Below are 18,908 nucleotides of genomic sequence, written 5' to 3' on the forward strand. Positions count from 1 at the left end.
CAGATTGAGTATTTGGTTTCCACCTGATAGTAAGGAAGCAACAGAAAAGCTTTTAAACCTATGCGAATAAGCAATCTTAACTGGCATTCCAGCGCCCTAAAAGCCAGCCAATCAGCGCCGGCCCTGCGTTTCCGAAAATCAGCCAATCAGCAACAGACACAAAGCTTCCCCCGTTTATCGTAGAACAACTCAACACTCCAGGCTCCACAAGTCCACCCGTGTCCCAACTCTACGCCATATGACATCAACTCTTCGCTTTGCTCAGGTCGGCTCTATCTTACAAGAGGTCTGTCTTGCTTGTGCTGTGCTAAGTTGCTCAGTCGTATCCAACTCTGCGACTGTAGCCAGTCAGGCTCCTCTGTCCATGGGATTCTCCAGGCAAGAATACTGGAGTGGGTTGCCATGCCCTCCTCCAAGGGATCTTCCCAACCCAGGGATAGAACCCAGGTCTCCTGCATTGCAGGCTGCTTCTTTACCGTCTGAGCCACTAGGGAATACATGCAGCTTTGTTTCCTATACAAAGCAGCTGCTTTTTCCTTTATCCCCTCCATGCCTTTGCATGCATAGCCTGTTCCCCTTTGGAGTACTGTTTCCTACACAGCGATAGCTTTTTCATTCATCCAGACAGCTTATTGTTGTCCTCGTTTAGCCGCTAAGTCATGTCCAATTCTTTTGCTTACCTGACCTTTAAAAGGCTTCCCAATGCTGAGACCCCTAGGAAACAGCTTAACTCTGTTAGATGCGTGTAAGGATTGCATTTATGCCTCTCTCCCATCAGACTCCAGCAGCAGGAATAATTCCTGGCAGGTCCCCCAACACCTTCCACCAGGGCTGGCCTCTAGAAGATCAGAATCTTGAACAAATAAGAGAATTTGGGATTTCTTCCTGCACTCGTCAAAGTTTAGGGAGAAAGGGAGAAACAGCAACTCCTCTTGACACTGTACTTGGATTGGTCATCTGCTGATGGTTCAGTGGGCATCAGAATGGTCCTGCCAAGTCCAGCAGCCATACTTTTCCTGCAGGATCTGTTTGCCAGCTTCAGGATGCGGGAAGCCACAGGAAAACAGCGTGCTTTCAATGCAGCGGGTGCCAGTTCAATCTCTAGTTGGGGAACTAAGATCCCACATGCAACGTGGCACAGCCAAAAAAAATAACAGCAACAACAGAGTTTTTTTTAAAAAACTAGAGATTGTGATGCAGAGATTCACTACACTGGCAAACTCAGAAATGTAGATCCTTAAAAACAGGACGTGGTCTGGGGATCTTGCCTTGTAGGGCCTGACAGTCAGGAAGGGTCTGAGAAATTCATTGACTTGAACTGAACTACCCTTCAGTTGGGGGATGGCATTCCGAGGTCAGAGCTCTGTGCTCCCAAGAGGCCATGTGCAGTTGTATGGGTTGCTCATTGCCCAAAGGCTAAGCCCTCCATTGATGGCTCCAGGTTCTGCTCACGTAGAAGGGGGCGCCTGTCTCTAACTCACAAAAAGGTATCCTGTAGGCTAATAGAAGCCCTGGCTTCCTAAATCCCCACTTGAGTCTAGACATTTACACCAGCTGTTGTCCTGCTTTGCCATGGATAAATTCTTGGCCATGGATTCCTTCTTCAAGGTCTGTCTGCCTCCAGGAAACCATCCCCAACATGCCCAGGTTGCCTGGAAGCTATCCCCTGAATTCCCCAATGATTTGTGCTTGCAAGACTTTCGATCTTCACTGTGTCACATGGCAACTTCGCAGCATGGGACGTCTCCTAGTCTGGGCCTGCAAACTCTTGGCTGTGGTGTGCGGGACCTAGTTCCCTGACCAGGGATGGAACCTGGGCCCCCTGCATTGGGAGCACGACTCTTAGCCACTGGACCACCAGGGAAGTTCCTGATCCTTGCTCTTTTTACCCAAGGTGATCAGGTAAAACTGGAAGCTCCCACTGGTCCCAGCAATGACTTGCCTGGTGGGCACTGGTTGGGAGACAAAGAAACTGAGGCTGTGGCTTGAGATTCTGAAATGGGAGAAGATTACAGCAATGCTGTTGATGACCTTGGGGCTACAGAGTGGAAACTCCCCACAGACAAAATGATGAAATGAGCAGTCAGTTCATTGCTGACCTTCAGGGCTTTGTGTTTATGAGCAACCAAGAGACTCTAACCAGTGTACTCAATTAAAAGGACAGGGCCCAGACAAGACCCTTTATTAGGGAGCTAACAAGGGAATTCCCAGTGGTTAGGACTTGGCACTTTCCATTCCCTGTTTGGGGAAGTAAGCAGCTTGGGGGAAAAAAAAAAAAACAACAGATGACACAGCCAGAAACTCTACAGAGGTCACCTGCTTCATCCTCAGGAAGCCCCACCCCTGGTCCTGCTTCTTATGTCCAACTGGATGATGGCACTGCTGGCCCGACCAGTGACCTTTGTCCCCAGAGTCCTCAAGCCACCAGATAGCATGTGCATTCACTGCGTGTGAATAGTTAGGTTCCTGGCTTCCTTTGTACTTGGATGTGTGACATGTTTACTAAACCTTTCCCTGAGAAATAAAAAAGCGGCTGATAATATCATTTATTTTTATTCCACTGACTCCTTCACTTAAGTCATTTACTGCTCTGCTTTTAGCTTGACATTTAAATGGCGATATTATTTATAGCCTTTATCCCATTTCATATGCAGATTCATACATTTTATTAGAGAAATGGTAATGTATTTGATGAAGCATCTGCTCCAGACAGAGTAGGGCATGGCAACCCACTCCAGTATTTTAGCCTGGAGAATCTCGTGGACAGAGGAGCCTGGCGAGCTGCAGTCCACGGGGTCACACAGAATTGGAAGCGACTGAAGCGACAGCACGCACACACACGCTGCTCCAGACACACACAGTACACGGTATACGCACCAAATTACCAGCCTAGAATCTGCAAAATTTTGCATTTTAAACCTCTGGCAGCTCAGTGGTTAGGACTTGGTGCTCTCGCCGCCAGGGACTGGGGTTCCAACCCTGGTCCTGGAACTAAGAACAGGCAAGCTGGTGGAGGGCGGCCAAAACAAAAACGAAAATGGCGTCTGAGGTCCCAAGGGTTTTTTAAAAAGTTTGAAAACCCAGTATATCTAGAATCTGACTCCCTCTTGATGTCGCCACTTCTAAGTTAGTGCAAACAACTGTTATCAGTCCCCCTCAAATATCCCACTGGCCCCCTCAACCATGACTCAGGCGGTATCCACACAGTCCACTCCCCCAAGTGGCCTCCAGACAGCACCAGTCTCCATTTGTGGAAACTCCCATTCCTCTGCTCAGAACTCGGCATGGCTCCGGCTTACCCAGTGTCAAAGTCCTCATGTTGGACCACAAGGCCCGGCCGGATCTGCCCCCATTGCCTCTCTGTCCTCATCAGCAACCACTTCCCCTTACTCGGTTACTCGGTTCCAACCACACTGATTTTCTAGCTGCTCCTCCAACACACCAGACTCTTCAGAACCTTTGCAAATACTCTTCCCTTTGCCTCTAACGCTCTTCCACCAGACATCCCCAGGGCTCCTTCCCTGACAGAAGCCTCCCCAGACCAAAACATTCACAACTCCATCCCTTCGCCAATATTCCAAATCCCCTCCCCAGGCCGTTTTTATTTATTTAGCACTTACATAACACAATTCACAATTATTTATTATCTGCCTCTTCCCACTAGAATGTCAGATTCATGAGAGAAGGATGATTTTTCTCATCTTGCTCACATTTGGGTCCTGAGTGAACTTTCCTGAATGATGAAAATATTCTATATTTTCACTATTCAACAGGGTAGCTGCTGGCCATGTGTATCTCCTGTATACCTGAACTCCTCAAATGAAGGTGATTTTTTATTTTATTTCATTTAAATTCATTTAAACTTAAATAGCCTCATGTGGCTACTGGCTATCTTATTAGATAGCAAAGAGGGCATTTAATAAATATCTGTTGAATGAATTATGGATGAATGAATGAATGAAGTGCTTGCTCGAAGTCACTGCTTCCAAACTTCAGGGGCATTCATCTAGTTGGACTCTCCACCTCAGCTCTGGGTGGTAGACACTGCTATCAGCTCCATTTTGCAGATGAGAAAATGGAGGCAGAGAGGTTTCTTAACCAACCCAAAGTCACACAGGTTAGAAGTGGCAGAGACAAAATTCAATCCCAGTGCTCTTCGCAAATCTCACTCTCTCTGCTCTGGGGTGTGGCTTAGAATGCTCCTCTCCCACATGTTTCCCCAAAAGTAGGGGATCCGTGGTGGGCAAAGGGTTACAATGGACCCAAGGAGATTGGATGGACTGCCTACCTTGGTTCCTGGCTGAGGGGAAGTGGGGCGGCGACCCTCGGGGCTGGAAGCCCGGGAGACCCTTGGAGATCCAATTCCTGGAGGAGCAGAACGGGATGGGTGAGGATGTGGTGAGCTTGCGGAAGGCCGAGTGAGTCCCTCCCAACCGCATATGCTCACCTGAGCGAGGGCTGGAGAGCTCTCTGTCGCCCCCTGGGGGCCTCCCCCAATCAGCCTCAGGGGACCGGGATGAGCTCAGTTCCAAGGACTCCGTCAGGCTCTGGGGAGGTCAAGAAAGGGGATAATAGATCACTAGGATTACAGTTTTCAAGCACGTAGCAGTACAGAGACTACGTAAGTAGTATTAAGATTGAAAACCGGGAGCCAAACCTTGTTTTCAGACCTCAGCTCTGCCATTTTGCTTGCTGTGTGACCTTGGGCAAGTTACTTTCCCTCTCTGTGCCACATTTCACCCTTTTGATATGAGGACCGAATGGATACAAGGAAGGCGCTTAGAACAGTGCCTGGCACATAACAAGTCTTTATAACCTGTGAGGGGGGGTTTTTAATTAATGAATTAATTTTGGTTTTTCTGGACCTTTGTGGCTTTGCCTAGACTTTCTCTAGTTGCAGCGAGTGGGGGCTACTCTCTAGTTGCCGTGCATGGGCTTCTCGTGGCTTCTCTTGTTGCAGAGCACAGGCTCTAGATGGCACGGACTTTAGTAGTTGGAGTACTTGGGCTTAGTCACCCAAAAGCATGTGGAATCCTCCCGAACCAGAGATAGAACCCATGTCCCCTGCACTGCCAGGTGAATTCCCAACCACTGGACCACCAGGGATTCCCACACTGGTCCACGTGTGAGGTTTTATAATGATTATGCATCTGGCATGGTGTTAACTACTTTACCAGAATTCTCTCATTGAATCCCCTCTGTTCGACTCAGCTATGACCGCAATGGCTCCTGGTTCCTGAGGGCTTACTCTATGTCAGGCACTTTCTAGTCACAATGTCTTCTTTCTAAAGAGCCCTGCAGGAGAAGGAAATGGCAACCCACTCCAGTATCCTCGCTCGGGAAATCCCACGGGGAGTCTGGTGTGCTACGTACGGTCCATGGAGTCACAAAAGGGCTGGACACGGCTTAGCGACTAAACAACAACAAATGGCAATTCTAGCCAATGTGTGAGAATAACGAGTTGTAAGGAATTGGAGGTTGGAGCTGAAACCAAAATCCTATTGTTTACAGATGTGAATGTCTATTTAGAAAAACCAAAATAAACTGTAAGCAAATATTTAAATTAACCCTGCAAGGGAGGGATTAAGATCAGTGCTATCTGGTAAATGTTTAACAAATGCCCTCTGGAAGAAAAGAGCCCTCTTTTGCAGCAGTTTGCCAATTTCCATAGTGTAAATACTCCCACCACAGTCAATTTCAAGCTACCAACATGTCATCACTGTGGAGCTGAGATGCAGGCAACGGGACCTTGTGAGCTGTTGGCAACTCACCAAGTTGTTGTGTTGTGGGTCCAGCACACCTCTGGACTATGACCATAATACCAAATAAGGAAATAGAGGACATGTACCTGAGGTTGGCTAGCCGACCAAGGGTGAAAGAGGTGAGTGGGTAGCGGGTTAGGCCAGGGGCAGACAGGACAAGAAACTGGAGGTGGGAAAGATGTGTGTGGCCTCACCTCCCTCTCTGAGGACTCCTCGCCCTGGAGAGCAGGGGATGGGGAGTCAGGCTCAGTGTTGGAAAGTGGCTTCTGGGGGCCCCCCAGACCTGCCAGCGTGTCTTCCACCATCCACAGTTGCTGCTGAGCAGATGCTCTGTCCTGGAGAGAGGAAAGGAATTTGTTACTCAAAGGTGGAAAAATGCAAGGAGGGTTAAAGTCGAGAAGCCATGGAAAGGGTCTGAAATTTCCCCATTCTACTGACCCATTACCGTTTATCATAAATATTGTCTTTTTCTGCACTGTTACCTCTGTTGTAAATAGACGACCATATAAGTAAATATGAGTCTGTTTCTGAATATTCTATCCCTTTAGTCTGTTTGTCTAAATTTGTGTCAGTACTACACTGCCTTCTTGTTAACTGTAGCTTTAAAGTCAGACACTATCCAGTTGTGTTTGTCCTCGGGCTTTGTTCTTGGAGGCTGCCTTGGCTTACTCTCGGCCTTCTGCACTTCCAGATACGATTTAAAGTCAGCTTGTCAATCTCCACATGTTGTATTGGGACAGCAGATCCCCGCTGGGGAAGTCAATCTGCGGAGACCACATCTTTATACTAGTATATTTCCTATCCATGCACATGGTCCCTCTCTCCATTTATATAGGCCTTCTTTAATTTCTCTCAATGACATTTTGTGGCTTTCAGAGTAGATGTCTTGCATATCTTTCATTAAACTTCTTTCAGATAGTTAATTTGTTTATGTTAATTGTAAACACTGCTGTCGCTCCTGCTAAGTTGCTTCAGTCGTGTCCGACTCTGTGCGACCCCATAGATAGAAGCCAACCAGGCTCCCCCATCCCTGGGATTCTCCAGGCAAGAGTACTGGAGTGGGTTACCATTTCCTTCTCCAATGCATGAAAGTGAAAAGTGAAAGTGAAGTCACTCAGCCGTGTCCGACTCTTAGCGACGCCATGGACTGCAGCCTACCAGGCTCCTCCGCCCATGGGATTTTCCAGGCAAGAGTACTGGAGTAGCATACAGGAAGATGATTTTTATATATTATTCTTGCATTTAGTTACCTTGCTGGATTTGCTTATGCTAACAGTTTATCTGGAGATTATTTTGGACTTTCTACATACACAATTTTGTCATCTGTAAGTAAAAACAGCTTTACTTTTTCCTCTTTGGTCCTTATACCTTTGACTTATTTGTTAGACTCACTTGTACTGTTTAGGATCCTTGGTACAACACTAACTGGAACTCGCAATAATATACATCCTGGCCTTATTCTGAATATTGGGGGAAAGACTTCGGTATTTCACTGTCGACAACAATGCTTTGTTGTAGGTTTGTTATCGATGCCTAAACAGGTTAAAGAAGTAGTTTATATTCTTACTTTGCTGAGAGATTTTATCATGAAAGGATATTGGAAGTGAAAGTGCAAGTGAAGGTGGCTCAGCTGTGTCCGACTCTTTGCAACCTCACGGGATTCCCCAGGCCAGAATACTGGAGTGGGTAGCCTTTCCCTTCCCCAGGGGATCTTCCCAACCCAGGTATCAAACCGGGGTCTCCTGCATTGCAGGCGGATTCTTTACCAACTGAGCTGTGAGGGAAGCCCCTGAAAGGATATTACATTTTATAACTGTTTTTCCTGCATTTATTGAGATGACCGAGTGAACTTGGGAGAGCAAGGCAGGGCTTGGGGGCTTGGGGCAGGGGTGTACCTGGGGGGACCCGAGGTGCAGCAGGTACTCAAGGGTCTCTCTCAAGGTGCCCAGCTCCCGCTCCAGGCCGCTGTACGTGTCCCAAACACGCTCTCGCTCCTCAGGTTCCAGAAAAAGAGAGACACACAGTTAGCATGCCCACCCACCATATCTTTCCCCATTCTATCTTTTCCTAGCTGAGCAGGAGGAAGTGTCCCCTGGGGCTATATGGACTACAATCCCAAGGGCCTCTTTGCTCAGACTACTGGGAACCCCAGCATCTGTGTGGAACCTGCCATTCCAATGAACAGCTAGTGCAGACAGAACAGCTTTTCCTGAATCTTCTGGATTACCTCTGCACTCCTCTAGGGCGACAGAGTCCACAGATCTAATGAATCCTTGGAACAGACAAAGCCACAAACCTTATGCCCCAGTGGGCAGCAGAAACTTCTTTGCCAGTACCAATAATAACAAGAGCAGCTAACATTTATTCGGCACTTACTTAACATTATTTGGCACATTTACTTGACACTGTTCTTAGCTCTCACTTAATTCTTGTGAGGTAGGTACTATCAATGTCTCCATTTTACAGTAACAATAATTACAGCTAACACAAGTAATGCTTACCATATACTAGGAGCATAAGTTAAATATTCTGTGATTCGTTTACATATACTTATGAAATCTTCACAATGGCCGTAGAAGTAAATATTACTTTTATCATCTCAAGTTTACAGAAGAGGCATCTAAGGTCCAGAGAGGTTAAGTAACTTTTCTAAGGTCACACAGCAGCTGTGAGTGGGAGCTGAGATTCAAAGCCAGGAAGTCTATATCAAAATCACCCCCCTTAAATGGCTAAATTAAATACGGTTGTTTCTTGGCTGCTTGCGCCTCACCCTCTAGGACTGTCAAGATCATTGGTTTCAGACGGAGGGGGAGTCTCAAGAACTACCCTCCCAAGAGTCTTTGGGGGAAAGTTCCCTTTAGTAACAACTTGGAGAGTCCTGGGGTATGCCCCTTCTCAGATGCTCACCTGGGTCAGGTGACAGAGAGTCGCCCTCACACTGACTAATCGGTCCTGCAGGAGGCGCTGGTGCCCCCAAGCCCTCCCAGGAGCTGCAGCTTCCCTGGTTGTTTGGCCCAGCTGCTGTCGGGTCAATTCTAGAGCTGCTTCTAATTGCTCCTGCACCAAGGGAGAAGACGGTTAGACTTCTGAAACCACACCCAGCCTCAGGGCAAGAGAAAAGCTGGCTTCTGGTATCCTCTCGTATCCTGGGGGTCAGGATGGGCTAAGGGCAGGTGGAGAGGCCAAGTGTCCCTCCTTCCCCTGTCCCAGAGTCCTGTACCTTCTCCTCCTGCCTCTGATCTATCTCCCCCTGCAGCCTCCTCAGGAGTCGGTCCTGCCCGCACAACTTGGTCAACAGAGTCTGGAGAAAGGAGGACAGGAGCTGTTTATGGACCAGACATGGCTCTTCGCCCCGCCCACCCTCCCACCTTCCAAAACATTCTATCCTCAATTCTGCGAATTCAACAAGGGTTGCATCAGGAGTGCTTACATCTGTCTCCAAGCTTTGATGGAAGGTTGAGTCTAGAGGGGGTCCTGGCTGAGGAGAAAGAGAAAAGTTGGGGGTCACATGCCCAAACAAGTCCTCATTGTAGCTCAGTGCTGAGCCCTATTTCTACTGGCTGGCACCCCTTGTCCTTATTAGCTTTGTTCCAAGCTTTAGCAAAGCAAACCTCAGTAGACTAATTGCCAGATTTTTGGCTTTAGGAAGATCTAGTGGGCTTTGCTACCAAATAACTATACAAATACAATAACTGATGGAGAAAATTTAGACAGTTCCTTTGTGATTGAGAATAAAACAAGGATGCTCACTGCCACTGTGACAGTTTACCAGTATTAGAGATCTTGAGAGATGCTGTAGCTTAAGAAAAAGAAAAATGTAAGGGTAGGAAGGAGAATGATAAAACCATCATTATTTACAGATGATGCACTCATCTGCCCTGAAAATCAACAGAATGAAATGATTATTAAAAGAAAAAAAAAACTTTAAAAATTTTTAGAGCAAACGAGAATTCAGCAAGGATGCCCGATGTAAAAGGAAGTTACAAACAGTATCTCTACATCATCAATAACTATTAATAGAAAATAATTTTTAAAACATAAGAATACACCATTCAAATAACTATGAAAACTATCAGCCTTATCTTAACTAACAGCACACAAAATCTCTATGGGAAAACTTTAAGACTCAAATGAAAGATGAAGAAGATGCTTGAGAGTCCCTTGGACTGCAAGGAGATCAAACCAGTCAATCCTAAAGGAACTCGATCCTGGATATTCATTGAAAGGACTGATACTGAAGCTGAAGCTCCAATATTTTGGCCACCTGATGTGAAGAGCCGGCACATTAGAAAAGACCCTGAGGCTGGGAGAGACATGAAGGCAGGAGGAGAAGGGGATGACAGAGGATGAGATGGTTGGATGGCACCACTGACTCAATAGACATGAGTATGAGCAAACTCCGGGAATTGAAGGACAGGGAAGCCTGGCGCGCTGCAGTCCATGGGGCCACAAAGAGTTGGACACGTCTGAGCGACAGAACAACAAGAAGACTGTGTGAATGGTGGAGAGATATTCCGTATACATATGCCACTGAGTTTTCAGGAGCCCTAGGAAACTAATATAGCACCTATGCAGGCACCTTGACATGCCCAGCCTTCTCTAGGCACACTAGTCAATGAGATGACATTCACTATAGCAAAGAAAGCATGGGAGGGGGCTCTGGCAGATTCAAGGTGCCCCAGGATACCTACCAATAAAACCATGGAAGCCCGGGTCCCAGGAGGCCTTGGAGGGAGCTGGAGATATGTGGAGGTTCCAGAGTGGGCCTGGGAGGAATATTCCAATAGAGATGTTTAGAAATTCGCATGTCTTAATAACAGATATAGAAAGGATGTGTCTGGCATTGAAGTGCCATAGGAGACTCTCTGAGGTTCAGAACTGGGTCCCCAGAACTTCAACTATCTTTTCTCCAGCTGTGTGCCACCGTGGGGACACGCAGGATGATAATAAATGAACAGCCTGCAAAACAGTCCCAGGAACCAGTGAAAGTTGCAGTCTACTCTTACTCTCACATTTGTGGTTAGCTGTGGGTTTTCTGGGCTGCAATCCCGTGATGCTCAGAGAAAATAGCAGGTGGCCAACTTGGAAAGAGAAAACTGGACACACGAGGCAGAGGCAATGCACACTGCTCTCACAGTATTGTATCAGAGGAGCATATTCTGGACTATTCTATAATGTTTAAGGGGTAATAACTGCCACAGACCAGCCTGAAGACAGCCCTGAGAACTGACAGGCGATAAAGTTCACTCTCCCTTTCACATCTGAACCCAGCTGCGATTATGCTGAACTACAATCTCCATGATACCCAGGGGCCAATGGCTTAGAGACTGGCCTGGAAAGGCAGTCCCCTGGCCATATGGGCACTGTAGTCCCTCTCCCTGCCATCTCTGCTCACCGGTGTTCTGGCCTCTTGACTCCAGTGCTGAGGACTCCTGGGGGGCCTTCCTCCTCTAGCCTCAGAAGAGGGTCCTCGGCGGGGAGTGGGAGGCCTAGAGAGCATCTGGCGCTGAAGGCCCCATTCCAGGGGAGGCCGGACATCGATGCGACTCAGGGGGGTATGGGGTCTGGCAGAAGGTGCTGCGTCTCCAGAGGAGGGTGGAGGTCTGCGTGCAGGAGCAGAACGGGGCCGAGGGAGGCTCAGAGGCGAGGGAGGACGAGAGAGGGGTGTGAAAAGGCTGTGGAGAGGAGAGAAAAGGCAAACTGCCTCAACAAGAGCTCCCTCATCCCTCCATACATCGAGTCAGCCTCAAAGACGTGTCTCCCTTCAGTGTGTCTCATTGTCCCTCTGGAGCAGAACCCTCCTCTCGTAGCCCGATCCCGAATAATCTCCCTCTTTGTGACATCCCCTCCTTAGGACTTCTCAGCAGACTCTGACCCCGCAAGCGTCCAGCAAATCACACACACCTTCGAGAAAGCGCTAAGCCATGCCCCTAACCAGTCCCAGCCCTGCCCTTCACCGCGCCCTCAGAATGCCCTCGGAAGCTCAGCCCTATAGAACCTTCTCATCCCAGACTCCCTCGTCCAACTCACTCTGGGCTCCTCGTCCTCCGAATTCGGGGTCCAGACTGCAGGTCAGTCGTGGGACTGGGAGTGAGCAGCCCGGGTCGGCCACGACCTCTGGAGAGCCGCGCCACCTCTGGTGATTCTGAGCCTCGCCCCTCTTCCACGCCCCTGTTCACTTCTGGAGGACCACCGGGGCCGCCTGGGCCCTCCCCAGTCTGGGGCCGTGCAGATGACCTCGGCTGCCCACTAACGAATGGACACAGAAAAAAGACATCACTCCTTTGAATCTTATAACAGCCCTTATTCTCATTTCACCGACAAGGACACAGGAATCTACAAAGAAAAAAAAGGGAGGTAGTGCACTATCAACCGTTGTCCCCATTTTGCAGATGCGGAAACTGAGGCCTGAGGAGTATCTCGTGCAACGCCACAAGGTCCATCCAGGTCGCTGGGACCAAACTATGCATCTCCAGACCGAACAATTGGGCAAGTAGACAGAGACAGCCTAGAGCCTTTCCTTTTTTTAATCTGACATTGTTTAGGTGGCAGCCTCACGGGGTCGAGATTTCTGGGGGAGCAGTATTGATGGACATGGAATAGAACCGGACATGGAACAACAGGACTGCTTCCAAATTGAGAAAGGATACGTCAAGGCTGTGTATATTGTCCGCCTGCTTATTTAACTTATATTGCAGAGTACATCATGCTTCGGAATGCCAGGCTGGATGAAGCACAAGCTGGAATCAAGATTGCCAGGAGAAATATCAATAACCTCAGATACACAGATGACCCCACCCTTGTGACAGAAAGTGAAGAAGAACTAAAGAGCCTCTGGATGAAAGTGAAAGAGGAGAGTGAAAAAGTTGGCTTAAAACTCAACATTCAAAAAACTAAGATCATGGCATCTGGTCCCACCAGTTCATGGCAAATAGATGGGGAAACAATGGAAACAGTGAGAGACTTTATTTTGGGGGGCTCCAAAATCACTACAGATGTTGACTGCAGCCATGAAATTAAAAGACACTTGCTCCTTGGAAGAAAAGCTATGACCAACTTAGCATATTAAAAAGCAGAGACATTACTTTGCCGACAAAGATCCATCTAGTCAAAGCTGTAGTTTTTCCAGTAGTCATGTATGGATGTGAGAGCTGGACCATAAAGAAAGCTGAGAACCAAAGAATTGATGCTTTTGAACTGTGCTGTTGGAGAAGACTCTTGAGAGTCTTGGACTGCAAGGAGATCAAACCAGTCAATGCAAAGAAAATCAGTTCTGAATATTCATTGGAAGGACTGATGCTGAAGCTGAAACTCCTATACTGTGGCCACCTGATGAGAAGAACTGACTCACTGGAAAAGACCCTGATGCTGGGAGAGATTGAAGGCGGGAGGAGAAGGGGACGACAGAGAATGAGATGGTTGGATGGCATCACCGACTCCATGGACATGAGTGTGAGCAAGCTTCGGGAGTTGGTGATGGACAGGGAACCCTGACGTGCTGCAGTCCATGGGGTCGCAAAAAACTGGGACAGGACTGAGCGACTAAACTGAACTGAACTGAATATTGATGGACAAAGTGGTCGGCGGAGCTTACAGAGAGATACTTTTTGCCGATTGGAGTTGGTCTCCTGGAGGTGGGACCTGAAGGGCGGAGTCGTCTTAGCTAGAAGACTAGTGATTGGACACTGAAGGTGGCAGGGTCTCAAGGGGGAGGAGCTTCGGATGATTAGCCCAGATTGGAGGTATAGGGTCAGGGGCGTGGCCTAGACTTACACTCACCAATCGTCCCCCTCCGCGCGAGAGGCCCGTCCCAGCGCGCGTAACCAGCCCCGCAGGTCCTCTAGCGTGTCAGCAGCCAGAACGTAGGTCCTCATGCCCGGGTGCTCTGCCTGCGAGAAGAGAGAGCTGGGGGACTGGGACATCGGGCCCTCTAAAAAGAAGGATGCCATGGACCCTGGCAAAAGTCTTTTATCTCCAATACTGGATGCTGCATGCCTGCCCCCACTGCCCAGTGCCTTAGTTCCCACGGGGGAAGGGACTCACGGTGAAGGTGAAGCGCCGCCCTCGGGGAGCTCCTGGCCCATCTGGCCTGATACTGTAGCTGGGCAGCAGGACGCTTCCCAGGACGCTCTCCTCGCGGCTGTCTGCAAAAGAGAGGCTGGGATAATAGATCACACAGAGACCTGGAGGCCCAGAGACTCAAGGAAAGGGAGACGGGGAGGGGGGCCCCTGCCCACCCATGCCAGCTGGGGCACTGACCCTTGTAATAGAAGAGGCAATGGCCAGAGAGGACGAACCAGCGGCGTTTCCAGAGCCGGAGCCCGGAGCTGTCCTGGGGAGACAGAGTGGAAGTAGAGAGGGGTGGGAAAAAGGTGGAGATAGCGACACTTGGAAGCAAAGACCCACAGAAAGGGGAGGAGAAGAGAGACATATTAGATGTAACAGATTCAGGTGGAGAACTGGAAACCAGTGGGTTGCAGCTGAGGGGACATAGATTTTAGACACAGCGGGACCTGAGTATGACTCCTAACCCCAGCACTTTCACACTGTGCCCTTAAGCAAGTCATTTCTCCACTAGGAACCTCATGGTTTCTCATCTGTCATTCGGGGATTGAGAAATTACAGGAAGACTGGGACAGAAAGATACTTCGCCACACACTGGCAGCAGCTTTCTGTAGGATAACTTGGCGCATTTAATATGACATGTGAGACACAGAGAGGTCAGGAAAGTGATGCTGAGCCATACCCTGCGTCTCCCCATTTCCTCTGCTAGAACTAATCCATCTCCAACTTCGTGCTCCTCTTCTCTTCCATCCCTTCCCACAGGAGCAGCATGATCTTTTTAAAAAGTATTTATTTTTACTTATTTATTTGGTTGTGCCAGGTCTTAACTGCAACATTCTTGATCTTCATCCTGGCATGTGGGATTTTTAGTTGTGGGGTGTAGGATCTAGTTCTCAGTTCAGGGATGGAACCTGGGCCCCCAAATTGGGAGTGAGGAGTCTTAGCCACTGGACCACAGGGCAAGTCCCCACTCATGATTTCTTAAAATTATTAATCAGATCATGTGAGTCCCTGCTGAAAACAGAGATGACTGTCACACTTAGAATACATCTCAAATTCCTTACCCTAACTTGCTGCCTTACAAGGTATCACCAACTCCGGAACACATGAGAACCAGCAGCAGGGCTTACTAAAACACAGACCCCTGGTTCCCTCCCCTGGCCTTCTCCACTCAGTAGATCTGGGGTGGGAGCTGACAATTTGTATTTCTAGAAAGTTCCCAGGTGACGCTGATACTGCTGGTCTGGGACCACTCTTAGAGAATCCTTCCTTGCCACCTGTCGCTCCTCCTTCTCTCACCTTAGCTCCCACCAAACACCAAATTTTTGCCTGCTGCAGGGTCCTTTGCTTTCAGATTCCCTCTGTTCCTCAGATCTTAACACAGTGGGATCCTTCTTGACATATAATTCTCAGCTCAAATGTCATCTCCCCAGAGACACCTTCCCTGACCAACAGTCAAATGCAGCTCTCATCCTTCAGCCACCTTCCAGCACATTTTCCTATGTTATTTCCTCCTGCTCAGTCACTAGGTCGTGTCCGACTCTTTGCAACCCCATGGACTGTGGTCCACCAGGCTCCTCTGACCATGGGATTTCCCAGGTCAGAATCCTGGAGTAGGTTGCCATTTCCTTCTCCGGGGATCTTCCCAACCTAGGGATCAAACCTGCATCTCCTGCATTGGCAGGTGGGTTCTTTACCACTGAGCCACTGGGGAAGCCTGTGTTATTTCTTCACAGTGCTTCATTTCCCACCATCTGAAATCATCGAATCCATTTTTATATACATTAATTTATTATTCATCCCTGCCATCTTGGATGTAGCTAGATACTTGTTTGTTTTATTTACATGATATGTGCCCCAGGGCTTGGCACAGGGTAAACGTTCAAGAAGTAGTTATGGCAGGAATGAATGAATTGACAGAATAAGGGAGGTAGCAGGGATCAGGAAAAAACATATTTGGAGACTTGGAAGGAGAGAAATGGTGGACAGCCAAAGGCACAGCCTCTGACATCACTTGGAGGGTCCTTTCCCTTCTGTCACCTCACTCTACCTGTTTATGAAGCCAGCCTCGGATGTGCACAGGGAGGTTGGGGTCCCTTCTGAGCGCATTGCCCCGCTTGCCGAAGGCGTGCACCTTGCTCACTGCCCGGGTGGACTTCTGAGGAGACAAGGAGGACAGAAGTGAACGCGGACTTGGGATGGGCTTGGGAAGGCATGCGGTGGGACCCAGGCAACCCAAGGCCCTCGCTCAGCTGTCTTGAGAAACCTGGTCAAGAAGGGAGCTGAGTTTGGGCATTAGAATTGTATGTGCGCATTGCAGAGTTAAGAGACACTTTCCATGGGTGGAGAGAGGTGTCTGGAGTCCAGGAAAAGGCCATTGACCACTAGGGAGGGACTTTGGGAATAAAGGGTCCATTGCCAAGGAGAGCCTGCCCTTAGCCACCAAAGCCAGAGATGGAGATCCGAAGCCTTTGGGATCTGAACCAGCAACATGGCTGGGTCCCCGGTGATGGGTCAGCTGGAATCAAAGGACACCTTTGATTTGCCAGAGAATGGAATTCCATAGTGACCACATCCAGGGTGGTGGTGCGAGCTCCAAATCCCTCCATTCAATAGATGCCACCCCCCCAACCCCATCCCCACGGATATCCCAGGCCAGATTCCCAAAGGATGCCCTTCCTTAGCAATGGCACTGACGAAGGTCAGAATCAAATCTACAGAATCTGAACTTGGGAAGCTGGAAATGAGTGAAGGGAGGGGCTGGAGGACAAGAAAATGAATGTCACTGCTGAACTTTGGTCTGGGAAGACGATTTGGGCGGCAAGTATCTTGGGCCGCATGAGGCCTTATGGTCAGAGAAAGGTCTTTCCTTTATCAGATTTCAGAACCGGGGAGATGGCATGGCTAGAGACAGGATTTCTTAGTCCCTAATAAGAGCAGACACTGAGCTCCTGGCTGGGGAGGGGGGAGGTCACGGCTGGGGAGCGGCCTTATCCTAGCAACCAGAGTCAAGCAGGGTTGTTAGTCTGGCTTCAAATTAGGAAAATACCGCGGGGTGGGGACAGCTGGGAGTGCCTCTGAATTCCTAGCTTTGGCGGGTGGGCAATTTGGGACTTTGCTAGGTCTGGCAGACCCCACTGCTAAAGATCCTTGCTCTTGACAACCGGAGTCCCTTGGGTGGTGCCAAAAGCAGGGCTTGGAAACAGGAAGATCGGGGAGCCCAGAGCACCCCCGGCTCCTCCCCAGCCCCACCAAGAAGTCGAACCTTGGTGCTCAGGCCGCCGAGCGAGGAGATGGTCGAGGCGCTGCTGGCTAGGCTGAGGCTGCTCCGAGGTCTACCGTCCTCCATTGGGGGCTTGGGGAGAGAAAAAAGGGAGCTGTGTGAGCCTCTCTCTGCAGATGACCCGGGTGGGGACAGAGACAGGGTCAGGGGCTTGCAGGTCGGAGGAGGCTGGGGAGAAAGAGCCTGTTGTTTGAAGCCTGGGGGTGCTGGGGGAGGCCCTGGCCTGGGACCGCATACCAAGAGTGATGCCAAGAGAGGTGGGCGGCCCTGGCAGCTGTGGGGAGGGCGGGGGGGAGTCATCTGTAGCCCGGGACAGAGAATAGGGGCCCCTTTATTCTTGCCCCCCTGCCCTCTGGCCAGGAATTTGACCCTCTCTGTGCTCAGGAACCCTTCATTCCCTGACTCTTTCCGGGGCTACCCCCGCCCCCGCAGCTACCTGTCTCCTGCCCTTCCTCCCACACGCACCCCTAAAACATCCTTGCCAAGTCCCAGGACACCAGGAATGCGCACTCTGGCAGCTCCTCGCAGCCCAGCCAGGGGACTTACCAGCTCTGGGGTCCGGAGGGCAGAGAGCACACGAGGGCAGGGTGGGTGCTGGGACACCCAGCCCCAGTCCCCCTCCTCGGCCGCCTCTCAAGGGCGGCCTCTCATAGCCCTCCGCTCTCACCTGCTCATCCACACCCTTTTTGTCTCTTTGTCTCTGATGGTGTCTCTTCCTCAGACGATCACTCTTCCTCTTACCCTGTCTCTCTCTCTCCAGTCTCACCTTCTGTCTCCGCGTCTCTGGCTCTCGAATCTCTCGTCTCTCCCCGTCTCTCCCTCGCTCCTCTCCTCTGCAGCACCCCCACCCCGCATACCACTTTCTCTCCCAGTCTTTCTTGTTTCTGTCCAGTTCTTTCTCTGGGACTCACGGAGTTCTCGTCTTTAAGTCTCCATCCCCTTTTCTCTCTCTCTCTCTCCCTCCCTGTCTCGCCCCGTCTCTCCCTCTCCCTTACAATCTCTTTCTCTTTCTCTCCGTGGCCCTCCACGACCGCTGTTTCCTCCTCTCCCGGATTCCCCTTCTCACTTTCTCTCTTCCTCGCTCGCCCAGTTTCTCTTTCCTCTCTGCGGGTCCTTCCCTCCCTCTGCCAGCCGCCCACGCGTCTGTCTCCCCTCCCAATCCCAGCTGACCCCGCCCCTCTTGGCCTCCCCACCGCAGCCTGACCTCTGGCTCAGCTGCCCCTGAAGCCGAGGGGAGGGGTTGGGGGCGACGTCCAGCCCCCTCCCCGACCGCTGGATCCCTGCTGGACTGGAGCCTGGGCCACCGGGGTCCCATAAAAGCTGAAGCTAGGATTCCTAAATATTTGGCGAGTTGGAATTGGGCCTGGACTCCAGGGCCTCAGTGGATTGGTCGCTGTCAGGGGCCGGGGGGTCACTAGCGCATCCTGAGTGGAGATCACTAGGATCTTGGAAGGGGCGGGGGCTCAGACTCCTGGACACCTGGAAAGGTGTGAGCTGGGATTCAGGACTGCTGGGCTGTGAATAGAGCTGGGATCTGGAAGAGTGGCTTTAAGTGGACGGGTCCAAGTGTGCCAGTGACGAGGAGTGGCCCAGATTCCTGAACGAGCAGGGTCAAGTGGCCAGGGTCAATGTCCACCTCGGATTCACGCGAGAATTCCGTTCTAGAATGAGGATGACCCCTTCAGGAGGGAGACTTGAGTCCCCGGCATATTTTGAAGAACAGGATTACTGGGTAGGGCGGGAGGGATGGGGGTGAGTAGCGGGGAGCAGGTGCGGGGGAGGACTGGGACTGTGTTCCT

General features: G+C 50.1%; 1 protein-coding gene across 9 annotated transcripts in view; it reads right to left on the reverse strand.

Moving 5' to 3' along the window:
* Positions 1-18,632, reverse strand: part of PLEKHA4 (pleckstrin homology domain containing A4) — a 24,667-nt gene extending 6,035 nt beyond the window's left edge. The window contains exons 1-17 of one of the 9 annotated variants that reach the window (XM_069551161.1): positions 18,314-18,632; positions 17,092-17,181; positions 15,877-15,984; positions 14,022-14,094; positions 13,806-13,906; positions 13,542-13,651; positions 11,793-12,011; positions 11,158-11,437; positions 10,454-10,528; positions 9,193-9,240; positions 8,983-9,063; positions 8,670-8,819; positions 7,658-7,756; positions 5,957-6,097; positions 4,448-4,547; positions 4,289-4,365; positions 824-853 (exon numbers count right to left, since the gene is read on the reverse strand). In XM_069551161.1, the coding sequence (XP_069407262.1) occupies positions 839-853; positions 4,289-4,365; positions 4,448-4,547; positions 5,957-6,097; positions 7,658-7,756; positions 8,670-8,819; positions 8,983-9,063; positions 9,193-9,240; positions 10,454-10,528; positions 11,158-11,437; positions 11,793-12,011; positions 13,542-13,651; positions 13,806-13,906; positions 14,022-14,094; positions 15,877-15,984; positions 17,092-17,181; positions 18,314-18,424 (1,878 nt within the window). In that variant the 5' untranslated portion in view covers positions 18,425-18,632 and the 3' untranslated portion in view covers positions 824-838. Of the gene's footprint in view, positions 1-823; positions 854-2,537; positions 3,007-4,288; positions 4,366-4,447; positions 4,548-5,956; positions 6,098-7,657; positions 7,757-8,669; positions 8,820-8,982; positions 9,064-9,192; positions 9,241-10,453; positions 10,529-11,157; positions 11,438-11,792; positions 12,012-13,541; positions 13,652-13,805; positions 13,907-14,021; positions 14,095-15,876; positions 15,985-17,091; positions 17,182-17,655; positions 18,265-18,313 lie in introns of those variants that run through there. The other 8 variants (XM_069551160.1, XM_069551158.1, XM_069551152.1 and 5 more) reach the window with 8 other exon arrangements.
* Between the last annotated feature and the right edge of the window lie 276 nt (positions 18,633-18,908).

The sequence above is a fragment of the Ovis canadensis genome, chromosome 14 (assembly GCF_042477335.2).
Source record: "Ovis canadensis isolate MfBH-ARS-UI-01 breed Bighorn chromosome 14, ARS-UI_OviCan_v2, whole genome shotgun sequence".
Lineage (NCBI taxonomy): Eukaryota > Metazoa > Chordata > Mammalia > Artiodactyla > Bovidae > Ovis > Ovis canadensis.